At 44.7% G+C, this 17613-nt stretch overlaps 2 protein-coding genes and 2 non-coding genes across 4 annotated transcripts; 3 read left to right on the top strand and 1 right to left on the bottom strand.

The window, feature by feature from the left end:
- Window positions 1–4154: 4154 nt before the first annotated feature.
- On the top strand, window positions 4155–8293 carry chmp4ba (charged multivesicular body protein 4Ba). Its single transcript, XM_029502017.1, has 5 exons — window positions 4155–4469; window positions 5955–6132; window positions 6298–6412; window positions 6843–6969; window positions 7074–8293. The coding sequence occupies exons 1-5, from the start codon at window positions 4286–4288 to the stop codon at window positions 7136–7138; spliced, it is 669 nt and encodes a 222-aa protein (XP_029357877.1). The 5' UTR covers window positions 4155–4285; the 3' UTR covers window positions 7139–8293.
- A 1246-nt stretch (window positions 8294–9539) lies between these two features.
- LOC115044351 (small nucleolar RNA SNORA17) lies at window positions 9540–9663 on the bottom strand. Its single transcript, XR_003840817.1, has one exon. It is a non-coding gene; the product is annotated as a small nucleolar RNA SNORA17 (small nucleolar RNA).
- Window positions 9664–10179: 516 nt separating this feature from the next.
- On the top strand, window positions 10180–15192 carry ahcy (adenosylhomocysteinase). The gene is made up of 11 exons (XM_029501878.1): window positions 10180–10302; window positions 11654–11844; window positions 12198–12273; window positions 12399–12551; window positions 13134–13246; window positions 13333–13540; window positions 13691–13778; window positions 13846–13963; window positions 14044–14166; window positions 14256–14327; window positions 14751–15192. Exons 1-11 carry the CDS (start codon window positions 10275–10277, stop codon window positions 14880–14882), a joined length of 1302 nt encoding a protein of 433 aa, XP_029357738.1. The 5' UTR covers window positions 10180–10274; the 3' UTR covers window positions 14883–15192.
- LOC115044350 (small nucleolar RNA SNORA17) lies at window positions 12695–12825 on the top strand. The gene has a single exon (XR_003840816.1). It is a non-coding gene; the product is annotated as a small nucleolar RNA SNORA17 (small nucleolar RNA).
- Window positions 15193–17613: the final 2421 nt, after the last annotated feature.

Raw genomic sequence — 17613 nt, 5'->3', positions numbered from 1 at the left:
GAGCTTCTGCTGACTCCACTCCTGTTGGCTGAGGTTGCAGAGGCCTGTCGTGGTCAGAGGTCAACTAAGTTTGTGTGTGTGTGTGAACAAATGAGTAGATGAACTAATGAATAGTTCGTATGGTATGGTATGGTCGTCTTCTGTGTTGGGAACTTGGTCAGGTCTGATTTAACCTGAAGAAGAACAACGTGAACTATGATGACTCATGTTGTTACATCATCAGGTCTTTCATTAACATCTCTCTCTTGTGAAACAACAATAAACTTTAATGAAACTTTACCAGCTGCAGTTTCATCACTGTGAAAAACCTGGCCAGGAGGAGGACCAGAACTGAGACCAGACCTAGAACCATTGGGACCAGTGAGACCAGAACTGAGACCGGAACTGGAAGCAGCTGTTGCAGCTCCAGTACCAGACCTGATGGTCTGTCTAAGGACTGGGCTGAGTTTATTGTGTTGACAGAATAAAGACAACCAGATATTTGGAGCTAATTTTTCATCATTAATGAGCAGAACTCCTGATCAGATAGAGATAGAAACAATCCAAACACAAGAGGAACTTTTCTGTGGAGGAGAAGGAAACATTCAGACTATGTTTTTAGTTAGTTCTTGTTTTCTGAGTCTGAAATTATCAAACTAAGAATAAGTTGAGGTTGAGCTGATACGGAATATCTGGAAACATGGAGAACTTCTTTAAAAATAAAAACAGAAAATACTGAATATTTCTATAAAAATATTTCAGATCCACTATGCTGCAGCTTGAGGTCGATCTCTGTCATCATGTCTCAGGTCACTTATCAGCTGATGAACAAACATCTGACGTGAAACTAAAACCCATGAGGACAAAGAATTCATCTCTGATATAAATTGGAAACTTTAGTTACCTACTTACCTGTATTAGCTGGTATCCAGATAAATGTTTTATACTTATTATTTTATGTTTCTGTAATGAACCTCCAAGTCTGTTTTTATTTCTTTAATGTCTTTTTTGTTGAAAAGGCATCACTTGAGTGCCACAAGTACTTTCATTGTATTTGATACAATGACAATAACGACTTCCTGATTTCTGAGTCCGTCAGTCGTCTTGATGAGCTGTAGAAATGAACAGTTTTAGAACTGGATGATCAGAACAGTGAGCAGAATTAGCATCTTTTATTTGCTGTTGTTTGACTGCACAGGTGGACATAGTGTCATCGTCTCTGCTGATGCTGTGAGACGCAGTACTGATGAAGAGTCCGGCTCACAGGACCTTGGACATCAGATAGATCTGGAGACGCAGCCTGACGCTGATGGCTTCACCTCCTCTGATGTTGTTTGCCACCACGAAACATGATGAAAAATGCTTCTGTTGTGGGTTCACAGGATTCAGGACAGCACGACACAGGCCTGCAGTTAATGCACGAAGTGTGAGGATGACAAACTGGAACAACAACACAAGCCTGCCATGCTGCCACACAACATATGTCACGTTTGAGATAAATGAAAAGTGTGTTCATTTGTGTGACTGTAATCATCCATCTTTAACACAATCAGCACTAAAAGACAAGAAGTCCAACGAAGCAGCGTCGTCCAACAGTCCACTGTAGGTGAGGCAGGAATGTGTGCGCGCACGCGCGCGTGTGTGTGTGTATGTGTGTGTGCGTGTGTTTGTGTGTGCGTGTGTGTGAGTTCATGTACAGGCTTTCTGGAACAAAAACACTGATAGTGTGACGCTGACTGAACAACTTTCATCAATACAACTTGCTCAACAACTACTTATGTCACACACACAGTGTGTGTGTGTATGTGAAGTAGGACACTTACTGCTGTGTGTTACCTTGGTTGCTCAGATGTCTCCATCCTGTTTGTGCTGAAATGATCCGACAGACAAACATTAACTTCACACCGATAAACTTGGTGGAGTTCGGTCCCAGCTGAACCTGGTTCATGGGGGGGGCAGCACTGACCACTGTACCACCGAGATGCCTAGATTTAATTTATAGTTTCTACAGATGAGCTGATATGTGAAGGTGGAGGGTCGGCTGTTGGGTTATTAATTCAGTTTTTCTTTCAGGTGTCCAGCTCAGATAACAGAGTCTCAGATCTCTGAAGTTCAGAAGCAGAGCACTGCCAAGATCCTGCCACCCCAGGCCAAGATTCTGATCCAGACCAGAAAATTTGTTTGTCTGATGGAGGATTCTGTATTGAAAATTTCAAGAATTCAAATGGACGCTTAGTGTCCCCTGGTCTGCCTGTGGCCCCTGATGTGGTCTGCAGACATCATGTCTTAGATCAGAGCTCCCCCTGGTGTCTCTGGGAGATGATGCATCAGGTGAAAGTTAAAACTACACAACTAAATACCTTTGAAGGCTGAAACCAGCACTTGGGCCTGGATCTGGACCTGGCAGTGTTGGTGTCCCCTCCACGGACCCCCCGGCCTCCTCCTCTGTCCACCGGCCCCATGGTGACACATGCAGGACAGTGAAGAGCTGTGTGTTACCATGACGACAATAAACAGGTCTGTCAGTGTGACTTCACACACATGAAACATGAGCTGGATGAGACAAAGACGCGCACACACACACACACACCAACAGTCAGGACAGATGGCTGAGCAAACAGCTGAATCCATCAACTTTGTTCATCAGGATGAAATCTGGTAAATCTGCTGTTTACATCATTAATACTGATTATTGTTGATTATAGAATATTATCTGTGATCATCATCTGTACTATTGATAAATGATTGATTGATTGATTGCACTTTAAACACAACATGCTGAAAAAATATCACAATATGAATCTTCATCTGTTTAACTCAGACTTAAAGATAAAGTAACTAACACATTTTTGTGTGTCTGTGTGTGTGTTTGTAGGAAGGCTCATATAAAAGTTGAGAAGGGTTCAGCTGAAGTCTGGCCGAACAAGTGGGGCTTTCTGACTGAAGTCTACAAGGAGGTACGCACCGGGGTGTGTGGGGGGGTGTCACAACTTTGTTGTACATGGTCAGCACCATCAGTGTTGTGACACCTTTCCAGACTGACATCTTTCCAGAACCCCCTGTGACCCAGAAACACATCAGAGGAGAAGATGGATGAATGAATAACTTAATATAATTTTACAAATGACAGTGTAGATTGATGGCGAAATGTAGGGCTAATCAGTTGCCAATATGTGAATTGATTTGAGATATAAATAAGTAGGCCATAAGTTGATAAAATATGTATCAGACTAATGGCGTGAGGTAAATAAAAATGTTTTTAGAGATATTGACCACCAAGAGTGAAGAAGGGCTCCCCCTTCTTACAAAAGCCAATTTAACCACTGATTACATCACAAACTGCATTTTCTTTAATAACCGTTAAAAATAACATGAGTGAATGAAACACTTCTGTGTTCCAGTACGAGGAGAACAGTGTGAAGCTCAAGATGGCCGCCACACAGGAACTGAACTGTTGCCTAGCCCCGCCCCCTTCCACACCCCCAGAAAAATGCATCCAAGTATGACATCATGACATCATTCTGTCTGTCCACCTGTCTCTCTCTCTCTCACAACCCTTGTTTTGGTCTTCCAGGTTGTCCACTCCCCCCCAGTGCCTCAGACAACTCAGGCTATGATTGGCTGGCGTTCAGGCTGCTCACACCTTCAGCTGGAGCGGTTTGGCGTGGTGCATTATGGGAGGTGTAGTTTTCTGAAGAAGCTAGGCTGGCCCCTTGATGCCTGTAGCTGATGGGACATGAGGGGGCATTTCCATTATGTTCTGTGTCTGTGTTCACTGACCCTACCCACATGACCACATGATCATATAATCGGAAATAAGGATGCAAATACAAAAAGGAATCATTTAACTCATTTTGTTTTGTTTCTTTACTTATTTGATTTCTCAATTCAAACAGAAAATTTGTGTTTTTTGTCGATATTTGATTAATGAATAAAAACTCTCGACTTGTTTTTATGTGTCTCTTTTCTTCTTTGCCAGTTTGAATTGAATAATTAAATCAACGGGAGACACACAGAGACGAATGATGAAAAGAACAGACTCAAACTACAGCTTCAAATGAAATAAAAACGGACTCCGATCTCCTTCCTGAGGTCATTTTATTTTACTCTTTAGCTACGTCACGTCTGAAAGCCCCTTCTCACGCATGAGTCACATGCGCTGACGTTATGGCATCACGAGGCCTTTTGGGAAAAGCGGAAGAAGAGACAAAACAACACCAGCCGCTCTGGACGGTTCAGCTCAGAAGACGGGCCGGTAGAACGAGCCTCTGTCCGGTCATCTGTCCGGTTCACCATTAGAAATAACATGTCGGTGTTTGGTAAGTTGTTCGGTGGCGGAGGGAAAGGAGGGAAAGCTCCGACACCCCAGGAAGCGATTCAGCGGCTGAGAGAGACGGAGGAGATGTTGGCCAAAAAACAGGACTTCCTGGAGAAGAAGATCGACCTGGAGCTGATGACCGCGAAGAAGAACGGCACGAAGAACAAGAGAGGTGAGGGAGGGGGGTGGACCGGTGGACCGGGGGTCGGGAGGCCGGGGGTCGGGAGGCCGGTTGTCCTGGTGCGTTAGCCTCTCAGGCTAACAGGAAGTTGCAGCTGTCAGGTCACCTGTGAGCTCACCTGAACTCAGACTGACTCCATGTTGGCTTAAAGCTGCTGACACGTTCAACCAGGAAGAGTGAACTTTAATTTAGGTTGCCTCAAGCTCCTCCTTAAAACTTAAAACTTAAAACTTTTACCTAAGTGTTATTAACACCCTTCTGTGCTCGCTGGCAGCTTCGTTCGTTGCAAAAACTGCATTAGTAGTTTTCCTCGAACAGCTACTGGACAAATTCTCAACAAATTCTCAAAATGGTTGTTAGTTAATTGTTGTTGCTCTACTAGTAGATTTATTGTGTCAATTGGAAGACATGGTAAATATCATTACATTGATGCTGTGGAATGTTTAATAATATAAAATCATATAAATGATCTCTGCTTGTCTTCATATTCATATTCATATTCACTCCATATTTAGCCCTGAAACAGGTGTCAAATGATAAAACGCTGGAATAAGTGAATCATGAACAACATCAACACTGACAACTGAAACATAGTAATGAACCAGATGACTGGATGTCATCAATGGAACATTTTGAAACGGGTGTTTCAAACATTTCACTCAGTAATAACAACAATTCTACATTAAACTAGTGTTTATACCAGTTTATATTACCATATTATGTACCAAGACAATTCAGTCATATAACAATACTTGTGTACATTCCACCCAAGGCAAGTGCTGAAGTTCCATGAAAAGCTCTCCATGAAACTGCTGCCAGGATACAGACTAAACATTTTGAGGTACCTGTATTAATAACTGGAGATTTCAACCCCTGCTGACTGGATAATGTTTTGTTTTTTATATATATTTTTTTATTCTTATTTTTATTTTGATGAGCTCCTGACTAGGTGAATTTCTCCTTGGGGATCAATAAAATTATATCTATCTATCTATATTTTCTTGAAAACATTGTCCTTTTGATTACAGTGCAGTAGTAATAAAGAAATGTTTAATATATTTGGTGTGATGAATTTCCCACTGACCAAATTTATGCCTCTAAAAAAAAAAAAAAAAAACACAAATAAAAGTGAAGATGTCAATGACATTTGGCCTGCCAGATATTCAAGTCCTGAATAAGAAGCAGGAAATAGGAATAGAAAATAGCTATCATTGCTTTAAACATAATAATGATAATGCATACAATGCAATAATCTAGAAGTGCTTTTAAAGAGTTTTTTTTATCAATACATGGCAGATAATAAGCAGAGCAATATAAAGAGGTAAGAACAAGTTATACAAATGTAGAGTTAGAAATAAACTAACAGTTGAAACAATGCACAGAAAGAATTGTGACTCAATAGAATATGCCAATTTGTGTGTGCTGTTTGCATTTAGCTTTAATTTCTTGTGCTAACACTGCTCTCTTCCTGTGCAGCGGCTCTACAGGCCCTGAAGAGGAAGAAGCGCTACGAGAAGCAGCTGGCTCAGATTGACGGGACCCTGTCGACCATTGAGTTCCAGAGGGAGGCCTTGGAAAATGCTAATACCAACACAGAAGTACTCAAGAACATGGGTTTTGCCGCGAAGGCAATGAAAGCTGCACATGAAAACATGTAAGAGACATTTAGAGACAAGAAATTGGATAGATTTTTGTCAGCTTTTATTTCAGGAAAATAAGTAAAATATATATTTGATAAAATTCCCAAGCTCCTGTCTTCACCTGTAACTGAGACTTGTCCCTAATATTGGTTCTTCCTGTACATTGTCCTGTGTCTTAGGGACATTGACAAAGTGGACGACCTGATGGCAGAGATCACAGAGCAGCAGGAAGTGGCTCAGGAAATCTCAGATGTCATCTCCAGACCAATTGGCTTTGGAGAAGAGTACGACGAGGTGAGGAGGGAACTAACAAATCAGCATTCAGGGAAGCTGTGGTACCTGCAGTATGGGAGGGGAGTTGTCTTGATTAAGTTTCTTTGTGACAAACAGCTTGATGAGTCAGGTAGAATAACATGACTCATCAAGCTGTTTGTCACAAAGAAACTTAATCAAGACAACTTCAAAACCTCATTTATTTAACATTTTCTCTAAAAAAAGCTATCTGAGGCTCATTGACTTCACTTCCTGGTTCAGAGAGCTGGATCCTGCCTTAGCACCGCTTGTTAAGCCTCAGTCAGGGCCCTGTTGAAATCAAAGACAACTGGACAGATCAGACCAGTTAGCAGCTGTGCTGATGCTAACTCACGGTCCCCACAAGGGGTATCGGGGTTGTCAGGAGGTAACTGGTTACATCATTATGACATCAGTGTGTGTGTGCGCGCAGGATGACCTGCTTGCTGAGTTGGAGGAGCTAGAACAGGAGGAGCTGGACAAAAGTCTACTAGAGGTGGAGGGAACAGAAGACGTCCCTCTGCCCAGTGTCCCATCCACATCGCTGCCATCGAGACCAGGTACCACACACAGTAACAGTCCACTTCCTGCCACATACCGCCCACCCCACACACACACAGATCTGCAGGATACCTCAATGGTAACAGTTTTTCTTTGTGTTTAGCCAAGAAGAAGGAGGAGGAGGACGAAGACGACATGGCAGACCTTGAGGCCTGGGCAGCTAACTAAACTAGCCTGCCATGCTAGCTATCTTGCTACCCCACCCTGTCTGTCTCTCTGCTTTGGACTGTCTCAGACATCTGGAGGAGACACAGAGATTCTGGCTGCTGGCACACTGCTTCCTGTTCCAGTGTCTAACCACACCCAGCCCTAAAGTACGCACCTGTACGCAGGTCAGCTGACTTGGGCTCCTCCTCTTGGATGGCACACCTGCCACTGACGTGGTTCTGTTTACAAGGGGGATTGGGAGGTGCATACTTTAAGGGCAGTGTGTAAGTGTGTCTGTGAGAGAGATTGTGTGTATGCCACATGTGTAGTTTGAAGGGGAGGGGGTGGGGGAGGACCGGGTTTGTTTCCAAGGGAATGTGAAGAATTAATATTTGTATGAAAGAACTGCAAAAACAAAGACTATAATTTCTCTGCTTCCTGTCATAAAGTCTCTGCTGCTCGATGGCAGGCATACAGCTGTTCACCGTCACCTTCAAACCATAGAAGAGGATCAGGTTTACGCCTGTTGATGCTCTCAATCCACAGACGTCATAATGACATCCTCAGAGGGTCTTCAGATATTTTTAAATGTAATTTTCAAAACAAGTCACTTCACCTCTGTTGATCTCAGCTGGATTCCAGTCGTTATGATGGAGGTAGTGGAAATCCAGTAGAGCTGCGTCCGACTCTGGCTGATGTCTCTGGTTTGGCAGTGGTGTTCTGAGAAAATCCTCCATGTTGAATTTAAAGTGTGAAAATGATTGACAGCCAGACATCTGACCTCCATCAATATGTAGTTAAACTGTTCAGATGGATGTCTCTGCTCTGTTGCTGCATCGTCAGACTTATCAGGGTCCAACCAGAACCGGACTGCTGCTTTGGACCGTAACCTGAAGACACATTGATCACTAACCAGCCTCACCACCACCATGTCTACAAACAAACTATTGAGGGGAAGCTAATTTTAGCTAAGATGGGACCGACTTTTCCTATTTCCTGTCTGTCCTGTTAACTGTTAGCTGTGGTAGCTGGTCCTGATCAGAGCTGTAGACGGGCTGGACAGTGGAAGGTTCTCTGTGGCAGCCATCCTAATCTGTGACTGTTATCAGTGCGAGATTGTAAACAGTTTGTCTTAATAAAGGTGGGATTAAATGCAACTGACAGCTGTACTGCTTATCTAAGTACAGGAGCTTGGTTCTGGGTGACCAGAGCAGTGTATCTGCTGGACCTGGAGCTCGGTGAAATTGACTCTAACTCTCTGAACCTGTTTCCTCTTCATTCAATGGAGCTCAAAGCCTGAAGGTGAATTCATCATTAGCTGAATTTTCAAGTGAGAAAGACAAACAACCTGAAGCAAACATGTCCATGAAATGTTTGATCTTCTCTCTAAAAAAAAAAAAACAGCCTCCTCTGAAAAGCTGACGGTGGATCTGGTTTGTCAGGATTTTTAATCTAATTGTTCATCAAAGTGAAAAACCTGCTTTGGGGTTGTAACTTTTGATGTCACAACAAATCAATCATCCACCACATACCCAAGCCCCACTCACTGCAACCCACAATCTGGCCTTACAGTCTTTGTTCATATGTTTTTCATTCATTCATTTATCTTCTCTTATCTGTTTGCGGGTCATGGGGGGGGGGGGTTCTGCAGCCAATCCCAGGTCACTCTGGGTGAGGGGCGGGGTCACCCTGGACAGACCAACAACCACTCAGACCTACGGACAGTTTAGAGTCACCAATGAATGTCTTCGGAGGCCCCAGGACGGGAACCCAATCAGGACTTTCTTGTGGGGAAACAGAACTAACAACTATGCTGCCATGCTGCCCTTGTTCATCTGTGTTTATGTGAAATTTGTTATATTTTTCATTTGACCACTCCAAATCAGGAAACTTATCAGAAGAAAAGATCAGATCCTCCCTCCCAATATATCTTCTTATATTAACCACTTTATTTAACTTTATTGAAATATTAATCACTGAAAGGAACAGTTCATAATCTGATTGTTACTCAAACCTCTTAAACACATTCCAGTGTTTCCACCTCCACCCAGCAGGATCACAGCTTTCACACCAAACCTCGTTTGAGCCTGAGGGTCTTGAACCTCTTTAACCTGCTCTTAAATTAGCTGTAGTCTAGTATTTCTACCAGGGGCAGAGTTTCGCCTCCTCAGCACAAGGCTGTCGGTCCCTTCCTGTGTCTCTGGGCTCATAGTGTAGTTCATGGTGTGTAGGCCTACATTTCACAACAGTATCACAAATGAATGAAAAAAGTATTCAACATAATCTCTCTTTGTTTCAGTTGAGTTTACATTCAGACCTCAGACTGTCTATAAACCCTGATCTGAAAGTGAAGCCAAAAAGCCTTCATTCAATCTACTGACTGACTCTGCTGTTTCATGACTCAAACTCAACCAGGTGTGTCCCTGTGGGTGGGAGAATCACTCTGAGACCTTTGGTGGGGGGTTCTCAGTGTAGACGACCACCAGTCTCTGTCTGCTCCTCCTGACACAGCAGCAGCACTGACAGCTGACGCCTGGAGGAGCAGGTACATTTTAAAATGGCATCAGTTTATTCAGCATCCATAAACCGGACACACACTGAACACATTTGATCATCCGACCACTTGTTTACCTGTTCCACATGGTCACCTGTGTGCTTTAACCATGACCGATGACCCAGAGGTTCAGTTCCCTGAGCACACACGCTGTGTTATCATGTGTCTGTGAAGCTGCTCAGCTCTACAAACAGCCTGAAGCTCCGCCCCCATGTTATCATTTATGAGTTAAAATTATTAAACAAACACAAACTGCGACAAATGGTTAATTCTGAAAGGATCCAAATTGAACGGTTTCCATAGCATCTGTGTACTTCGGGTGTTGTGTAACCGCCGGTGTGAGTCCGCTCCAACCGAGAAAACACCGACCGAGTCCTGCCTGAACTTGATCCAAACTCCTCATTCTGATTGGCCGGACCGCATCAATGCTCGACCAATCACAGGTGTCATACCCGGGAGGGGGGGCTGCTGCAGCCAATAGGGATCCAGATCAGGTCCGGGATGGCGGCGTAAATTCGGCCCGGACCATAAAACCCGGGCCGTCGTGTTTCCGTCTCCCCCTCTCCGAACAGCTGCTCCAGGCTCCGGGACTCAGCGGCCGCCATGTCCGATAAACTGCCCTTCAAAGTCGGTCAGTGTCTCCGCCGGAGCCTCCGTCAGCTAGTTGGTTAGCATGCTGGTATATTTACGGTATCGGGCACGCGCGATTTAACCTGAAAACACCCGCGTGCGCTGAAACGAGCACGTTCACGTTCCACCAGGGTTCGATATTCCCGCGGTTTGTGGCGCGGACCCGCGGCGCTGTCAGCTGCTGCTGCTGCTGTTGTTGTTTAGTCAGCAGCGATGGCTACATGTTTGCGTTTCATTTGATGTAATGCCGGTAAATCAGCTTTCCTCTGTTTTCGTAAGCGCTTGACTCGATCCGGAGAATGAGTCCACGTGAAGTCGCGGGCCGCACCGCGCTCCTCTGGGGGCTGTAGTTCATTAACGGAACCGGAGGCGATACTCGTCTCAGTTCTGGTACATTTGGAAACTACAGTTCCCATGATGCTTGTCGGTGCGCCGCCACTTTCTGTTTGAGTGACAGGAGCAGGCAGATGCGAAGTTGCACGTGGTCTTGATTGAAAATAATTAACAATTAAACAAAACAAAGCTGAGCGGAACTGGTTCACTACAGAATTAAAAATGTCTGCATGCGTTCAGTAAGGAAAACTGGATTCAGCACAGACCCCCCCCCAGGCCTGACTGTCAGACTGCCAGAGACAGAAGTTGAGCAACGTGGGCTGCCTGCACTCGGGGGGCGAGCCCGGGCCAGAGTTAGCTGCCTGTGGCGGGGCCACCTGGAGATGGACCAGTTTAGGTTTCCCTCTGGGGAAGTCCAGTCCTGATCTGTGGGTTGATGCAGAACTGGTTTAACGAGCTGTAATTGATTTTTAATATTTGTATATATTTTTCTGTTGACATGTCAGATCAGTTGCTCGACTGTTTCGGCTGCAGTTGTGCGTCCTTTGGTTAATAAATACAGTCAAAGGAAGCTGGATTTCCCCCCCCCCCCCACCACACACACACACACACACACACACACACACACACACACACACACACACACACTCTTTGAGCTTTGTCTGCAATGTCAACCAGAGCACTTCCCGTCCAGTGTGGGGGCCATTCCTCTGTGATTGGTCCTCTCCCCTGGGTTGATGTGGTATAATGGACTAAGATTCAGGACAGGTCTGATTACTATCAGTGTTCACCCTGTAGTGCTGCCTCTGTGCCCACCCCTCCGTGAAGAGAAATGCAGTCAGCACTACAGGACTAACATACACACTGACTTCCCTCGAAATGTGAAACTACCACACATGTTTTCAGATTAAAGGGAACAGCCTAATGCAGAGTGCACACACAAATGCAGGATATTGAAAGGCAGCTATAGAAATGTCCACCAGGAGGAGAAAATAAACTGTCCTGTTCACCCCCCCCAGCTGACATCACACTGGCTGAATGGGGACGAAAGGCCATTGACATCGCAGAGAATGAGATGCCTGGTCTGATGAAGATGAGGGAGATGTACGGTCAGTCGAAGCCATTAAAGGGGGCTCGCATCGCCGGCTGCCTCCACATGACCCTGCAGACAGCTGTGCTCATCGAGACCCTGACCGCCCTCGGTGCTGAGGTAACGGCAACAAGCTTCTGCCTGAATGTTTGACTCGTCTTTGAACTGATTGGTTTCAGACTAAGCCAATACGAGCTAACTCCGCCTCCACTTGGTTCGTACATGGGTCACATGATCCGTTTCGTCTGTATATGACCTGCTCCTCGAGGCGTTGCAGCTCAGCTGTCAGTGCTGCCGCTGTGTCAGGAAGAGCAAACAGAGATTTGGTGGTCATCTACACTGAGACCCCCCCGCTCCACTTGAGGTCTCAGGGTGATTTGCCCACCCACAGGGGCAAACCCACTATGGATCAAACCTGACCAGGTAGGGCAGGTAGGTCTCACAGTTTTTACCCATCTCCTCTTCCCTCTCAGGTCCAGTGGTCCTCCTGTAACATCTTCTCCACACAGGATCATGCTGCTGCAGCCATCGCTAAGGCTGGTATTCCAGGTAATACCCCTGCCCAAAAATCTGATTTAAAAAAAAACAATTGAAGTGAGAGGATTAATTTTGACTGCTGCTGGGTGAGCCTTGCCCCTGCCCATCCTGGACCAAGTGTCCTTCTTTGTTTGCAGTGTATGCATGGAAAGGTGAGACGGATGAGGAGTATGTTTGGTGCATCGAGCAGACTCTGTACTTCAGGGATGGACAGCCCCTCAACATGATCCTGGATGACGGAGGAGATCTCACCAACATGGTCCACCAGAAGTACCCCAAGCTGCTGGCAGGTGGGGGCACTGAGCACTTTAATTCAAAGTCTTTGACAGCTGTATCTGCAGTCTAAAGGATGATCTAATTAAAACATCTGTCCTGGAGACATGTAGCCAGGGTCTTTGTGAGCACATCCTGTTCCGCTGGTGTTGTCATGTGACCTGCTCCTCGAGGCGTTGCAGCTCAGCTGTCAGTGCTGCTGCTGTGTCAGGAGGAGCAGACAGAGACTGGTGGTCGTCTACACTGAGAACCCCCCACCAAAGGTCTCAGAGTGATTCTCCCACCCACAGGGACACACCTGGTTGAGTTTGAGTCATGAAACAGGTAAAGAAGGAACAGCAGCAGAAACATCGAACACACCGTCCTTCGCTTCAGTCAGCTGTTTCACCTGCTGAACATCAGAACTGAAATTTAATGTCTGAAATAACATTATTCATGAAGCAGGACACAGTTCACCATGTTGTCTTGAAACTAGAGACCAAGGCCATGAACTCATTAGCTTGCTGTCTCTCTCTGTGCATCTCTCTAAAACCAACCTGTTGAGTCTGATTTCTTTTCAGGCTCTTCAGCTGATCTCTGATTGGTTGACTTGTTGCCAGGTATCCGCGGAGTGTCAGAGGAGACCACTACCGGTGTCCATAACCTGTACAAGATGATGAAGAAGGGTGAGCTAAAGATCCCTGCCATCAACGTCAACGACTCAGTTACCAAGGTAACCTGTGGTATTTTCACAAGGGGTGTGACATCACAGGTGGTTGGCGTCTGAATGAGGGTTAACCCCTTCTGTTTCTCCTGCAGAGTAAGTTTGACAACCTGTACGGCTGCAGGGAGAGTCTGATCGATGGAATCAAGCGTGCCACAGACGTAATGATCGCCGGTAAGGTTGCTGTGGTGGCAGGTTACGGTGACGTGGGGAAGGGCTGCGTCCAGGCACTTCGAGGATTCGGAGCCCGTGTCATCGTCACCGAAATCGATCCCATCAATGCCCTGCAGGCTGCCATGGAGGGTATGTGACGGCGGAGTGAACTTCTTCCAGGGAAAATATGACACTCAGGCTCAGACTTTGATTGCAACATCTGGTTTTTAAGACTCAGATCTGGTTTCTGAAAATGAAGGTGGAAAGGTTCACTGAGGTTAACCTTTCACCCCTCTGCAGGTTATGAGGTCACCACGATGGACGAGGCGTGTAAGGAGGGAAATATCTTTGTCACCACCACCGGTTGTGAGGACATTATCTTGGGACAGTAAGTCTGAACTCCACACTTGCTCCCACATCTTGTTCTGAGTGTCAACTTGTCATGTCGTCCTCAGGCACTTTGAGAACATGAAGGATGATGCAATTGTCTGCAACATTGGGCACTTTGACTGCGAAATCGACATGAGCTGGCTCAACAAGAATGCTGCTGAGAAGGTCAACATCAAGCCTCAGGTGGGAGGAAGGAAAGGCTCCTCGCTTTTTCGACTGAAGAGATGTAATCTTTTAAACTGATACTTCCTCCTCTTCCTCAGGTTGACCGCTACCGTCTGAAGAATGGTCACCACATCATCATCCTGGCTGAAGGCCGTCTGGTTAACCTGGGCTGTGCCATGGGCCACCCGTCTTTTGTCATGAGCAACTCCTTCACCAATCAGGTACTTTGAGCCAAAAGTGGGAAACGCATCTCAGTTTCTCTGCATCAGGTGTCAAATCTCAGTCTTTCGTTAACACTTCTGTCCTGCAGGTCCTGGCTCAGATCGAGTTGTGGACCAACACATCCAAATACCCCGTGGGAGTCTACTTCCTGCCCAAGAAGGTCAGAGCTGACACATGACATGTTACAGGGGTCAACCTTTAACATGGAGACAGGAGGTTCTAATTTAGATTCACCTCCTGCCAACTTTATTTTAACCTTGTAAAGTTTAATAATGAATGAATGATTTTATTTGATGAAATGAAAAGAATTCCAATTTCAAGAGAGGGGAGATGTAGAACTACACTGAGATGGTTTTTGGTTTGTTAACGTGGATATCAACCCTTCAAACAGGACCTTTTTAGTATGAAATATGAAGCCGTGGACCTTTTTTCTAATATTTGCACAGACTCATCTCATGATCTTTAAATTGCTTGATTTGTTGTTTATGTTCATCTGTGTTTGTTTTTAGTTTTAACAAAGATGATTTTCAGATAGGAAGTGAGTATGGACACTTTGACCTGACTGGTTTGGTTTGTTTCTTAGCTGGATGAACAGGTAGCTGCAGCCCACCTGGACAAACTGGGGGTCAAACTGACCAAGCTGACAGAGAAACAGGCCAAGTACCTGGGTATGCCTGCCGAGGGGCCCTTCAAACCGGACCACTACCGCTACTGAGGGCCCTCAGGTGGGAGAGGAGCACCGGCAGCAGCTGGGTGGGGTTGGTGTTGTGGAGAGGACAGTCACCGGGTTCATTCTGTTTATGAGCCCTTCAGGGACAGTTTTTTTTTTTTTTTTTTTTTAAATTAAAAGCATCAAACCTGACACTTGACTTCACCTCCACAGTCTTCAGCTGCCTCTTCTCTTCCTCGTTGCCCTTCTGAGATGTTGCCATGTATCGGTGCAGCAGTCTGAGATTTACTGTTCATGTCATTCCCTCCATTAATGGAATAAAGTGTATCTGACCTGTGTTGTGGCGGCAGCGAGAGGCGATGCATTCAGTAGCCTTATTCAGTCACACTGACCTGAGAGCTTTTCATAAACTGCCACTACCACAGGAAGCACCAAAGCTCTTCATGCCTCTGATCTAAGTCTTAATTAGTTGCCTCAGTGTCTTCTATTGTGATTATATTTTATCTGGACTCCCCCACGTTGTGACAAACCTGGGAGTTACAGTGGTTGCCGTGCTTACAGCAGTGATTGATGAATTGATGAGGAAAATAAATATATTGACTTGAAAGTTTCTACTCATGTGGTGACCTCTTATCTCCCTTCCTGTAGTCGTGGTTGGCTCTGACTGGTTTATAGTCTCTTCCAAACAGACCTGGTCTCTGATAATAAACTTTGACTCCCCATGTCTCAGGTGGGTGGAGCTAGACACCTGATCTACAACCCCTCATCTGAGATCTGACCCTGAGGGGAATCAATACTCCCCATAAGCTCAAACTTCACTGCTCTTTACAGAAAACTGAAACAAGTCACTCTCCAACACACTATCAAAGGTCATCATGTCAAATATAATGACAGCCAAGCATGAGGTTTAAATGTGTGAAGGCAGCCCCTTGTTGCTTTGTAAGACAGGAATGACACATCACTGTCAGTACAGAGTGACTGATCACACTCAAATGTTAAAATTGGAAACAATCACTAATAATAAAAAGGAATTTAACTTCTTCCCACATTTCCATCAAGTGAAGTACATGTCCTGGTCTTAAGTTCCTGTGTTTGACTGGTGCTAGGCTGAAAAGGTAAAAAGATGGACTGTTAAATGAGTTAATTAAATTTGTGGCTGTTTGAGGTAAAGTTTAACTGATGAAAACATTTTATCTGACCTTTTATTAAGACATCAGTCAGAAAGTTGCAGCTTTAAATTCCATCTTATTACCTTCATTTTATATATACCTGCTATATACCTCCATATGATTTTGACATTACAGATGTCACGATAACTTCCATTGAGTGACTCAGAACCTCGGGCCAGATAAAGGTCTTGGTGTCTTTAAAGTTCAACATTTATTAAATCAGTGAAGATCACAGACCAGAGAAAAACAAAAGGTCAGTTTGCCACAACAGTGCAGCATTTCCTCATGCATGGCATAAAAAGAGTTCAGATGTTTCAGATCACTGAGCCACAAACTTTAAAATAAGTGAGAGAGAGGCACGAAAAGTCTTAAAGGTCCATACGGTCTTGTTCCTCAAAGTCACCAGCCTCACGGGAAGTCCACAGAGCAGGACATCTTTGGAGCAGGGGATGAACAGCTGTTCCACAGCTGCCTCTGTGTTTTTATTGTTCAACATTCAGATGGTTTTAATGAAGAGTCTCAGATTCACAGGCTGAAGTCATGTTGTTTCTCACAGGAACACAAACACAATGACAACATAATAACAGCTTGTTCCCGTTTCTCATGAAGAGTCTCAGGTTTATGAAGTCACTGTTGTCTTTCTGTGGACAACCAACTGGATCCTGTTTGCTGAGAATTATGGGTAACGCTCAGTTTATGTTTCTAATTTAACCTTAACAGAGACTGGATTAGTCCTGAGTGCACAGAGTCCTGGTCTGGATCTACATGAGGAGCCAGACACACAGAGGGGACAAGAAGTTAGCATGTCTAGAGAAGCAACAGGTCCGGATCCAGAGGGGTGAACTACGAAGGAAGCTAAACAGAGCCGGGCTTTCTTTGGTCAGCTGGCTCCAACCAGGCATAACAAGTATCACAAAGGTGGTTATCATCTGGATTTGTCGGCCCAGGCTTTCCTCATCAGGCTCTGTGTGTGTTCACATAAAAAGGCGTCATTTGACATCATTTCCACAGAGAAATTGTCCAATTACGTGCCGCATATTTCAGCCAAGAGGAGCAGATTTTGATAATGGAGAGCTATGAAGAGTTCAGACCGATAAGAACAGCTGAAAGCACACTGTTTCTACAAACAAGGCGAGAGAGGAAGCCTTACAAAAAAATTCAGATCGTGTAAATGATATAATATAGTCGATATAATATAATGTGATATGATATATATTATATAAATAATTCTCTCCCTGGCATTGTCTCACAATAAAGGATACATGGAAATCACTTAGATTAGGGCCAAATCAAAGTTAAATTAATTTGATTTGTCTTATTTGTAAAGTCGAAGGAATTTTCTAACTGGTGTTCTATTAGTTGTAGTGCCAGTAGTGCAAAACGGTCTTCGGGGTATTCAGTCAGACTCTGGAGCTGGCAGCTCCCAGCAGCTGTTCTTTGTCCAGGGGATGTATAAGTGCTTTGGTGGTAAAATACTAAATGCATATTTATTGTTTCTTGTAACTGTCAAAGTTTCCATGTACTCTTCTCTTTGTTTGCTGTGTTGAATCCACTTTATTAATTTCTCTTAAACTATTCCACAGGTGGAGATCAATGATGAGACACTT

Source organism: Echeneis naucrates, chromosome 5 (genome assembly GCF_900963305.1).
Source record: "Echeneis naucrates chromosome 5, fEcheNa1.1, whole genome shotgun sequence".
Classification (NCBI taxonomy): Eukaryota; Metazoa; Chordata; class Actinopteri; order Carangiformes; family Echeneidae; genus Echeneis; species Echeneis naucrates.
Note: the sequence above shows the minus strand (reverse complement) of the source record. Positions and strands in the feature narration are given on the sequence as shown.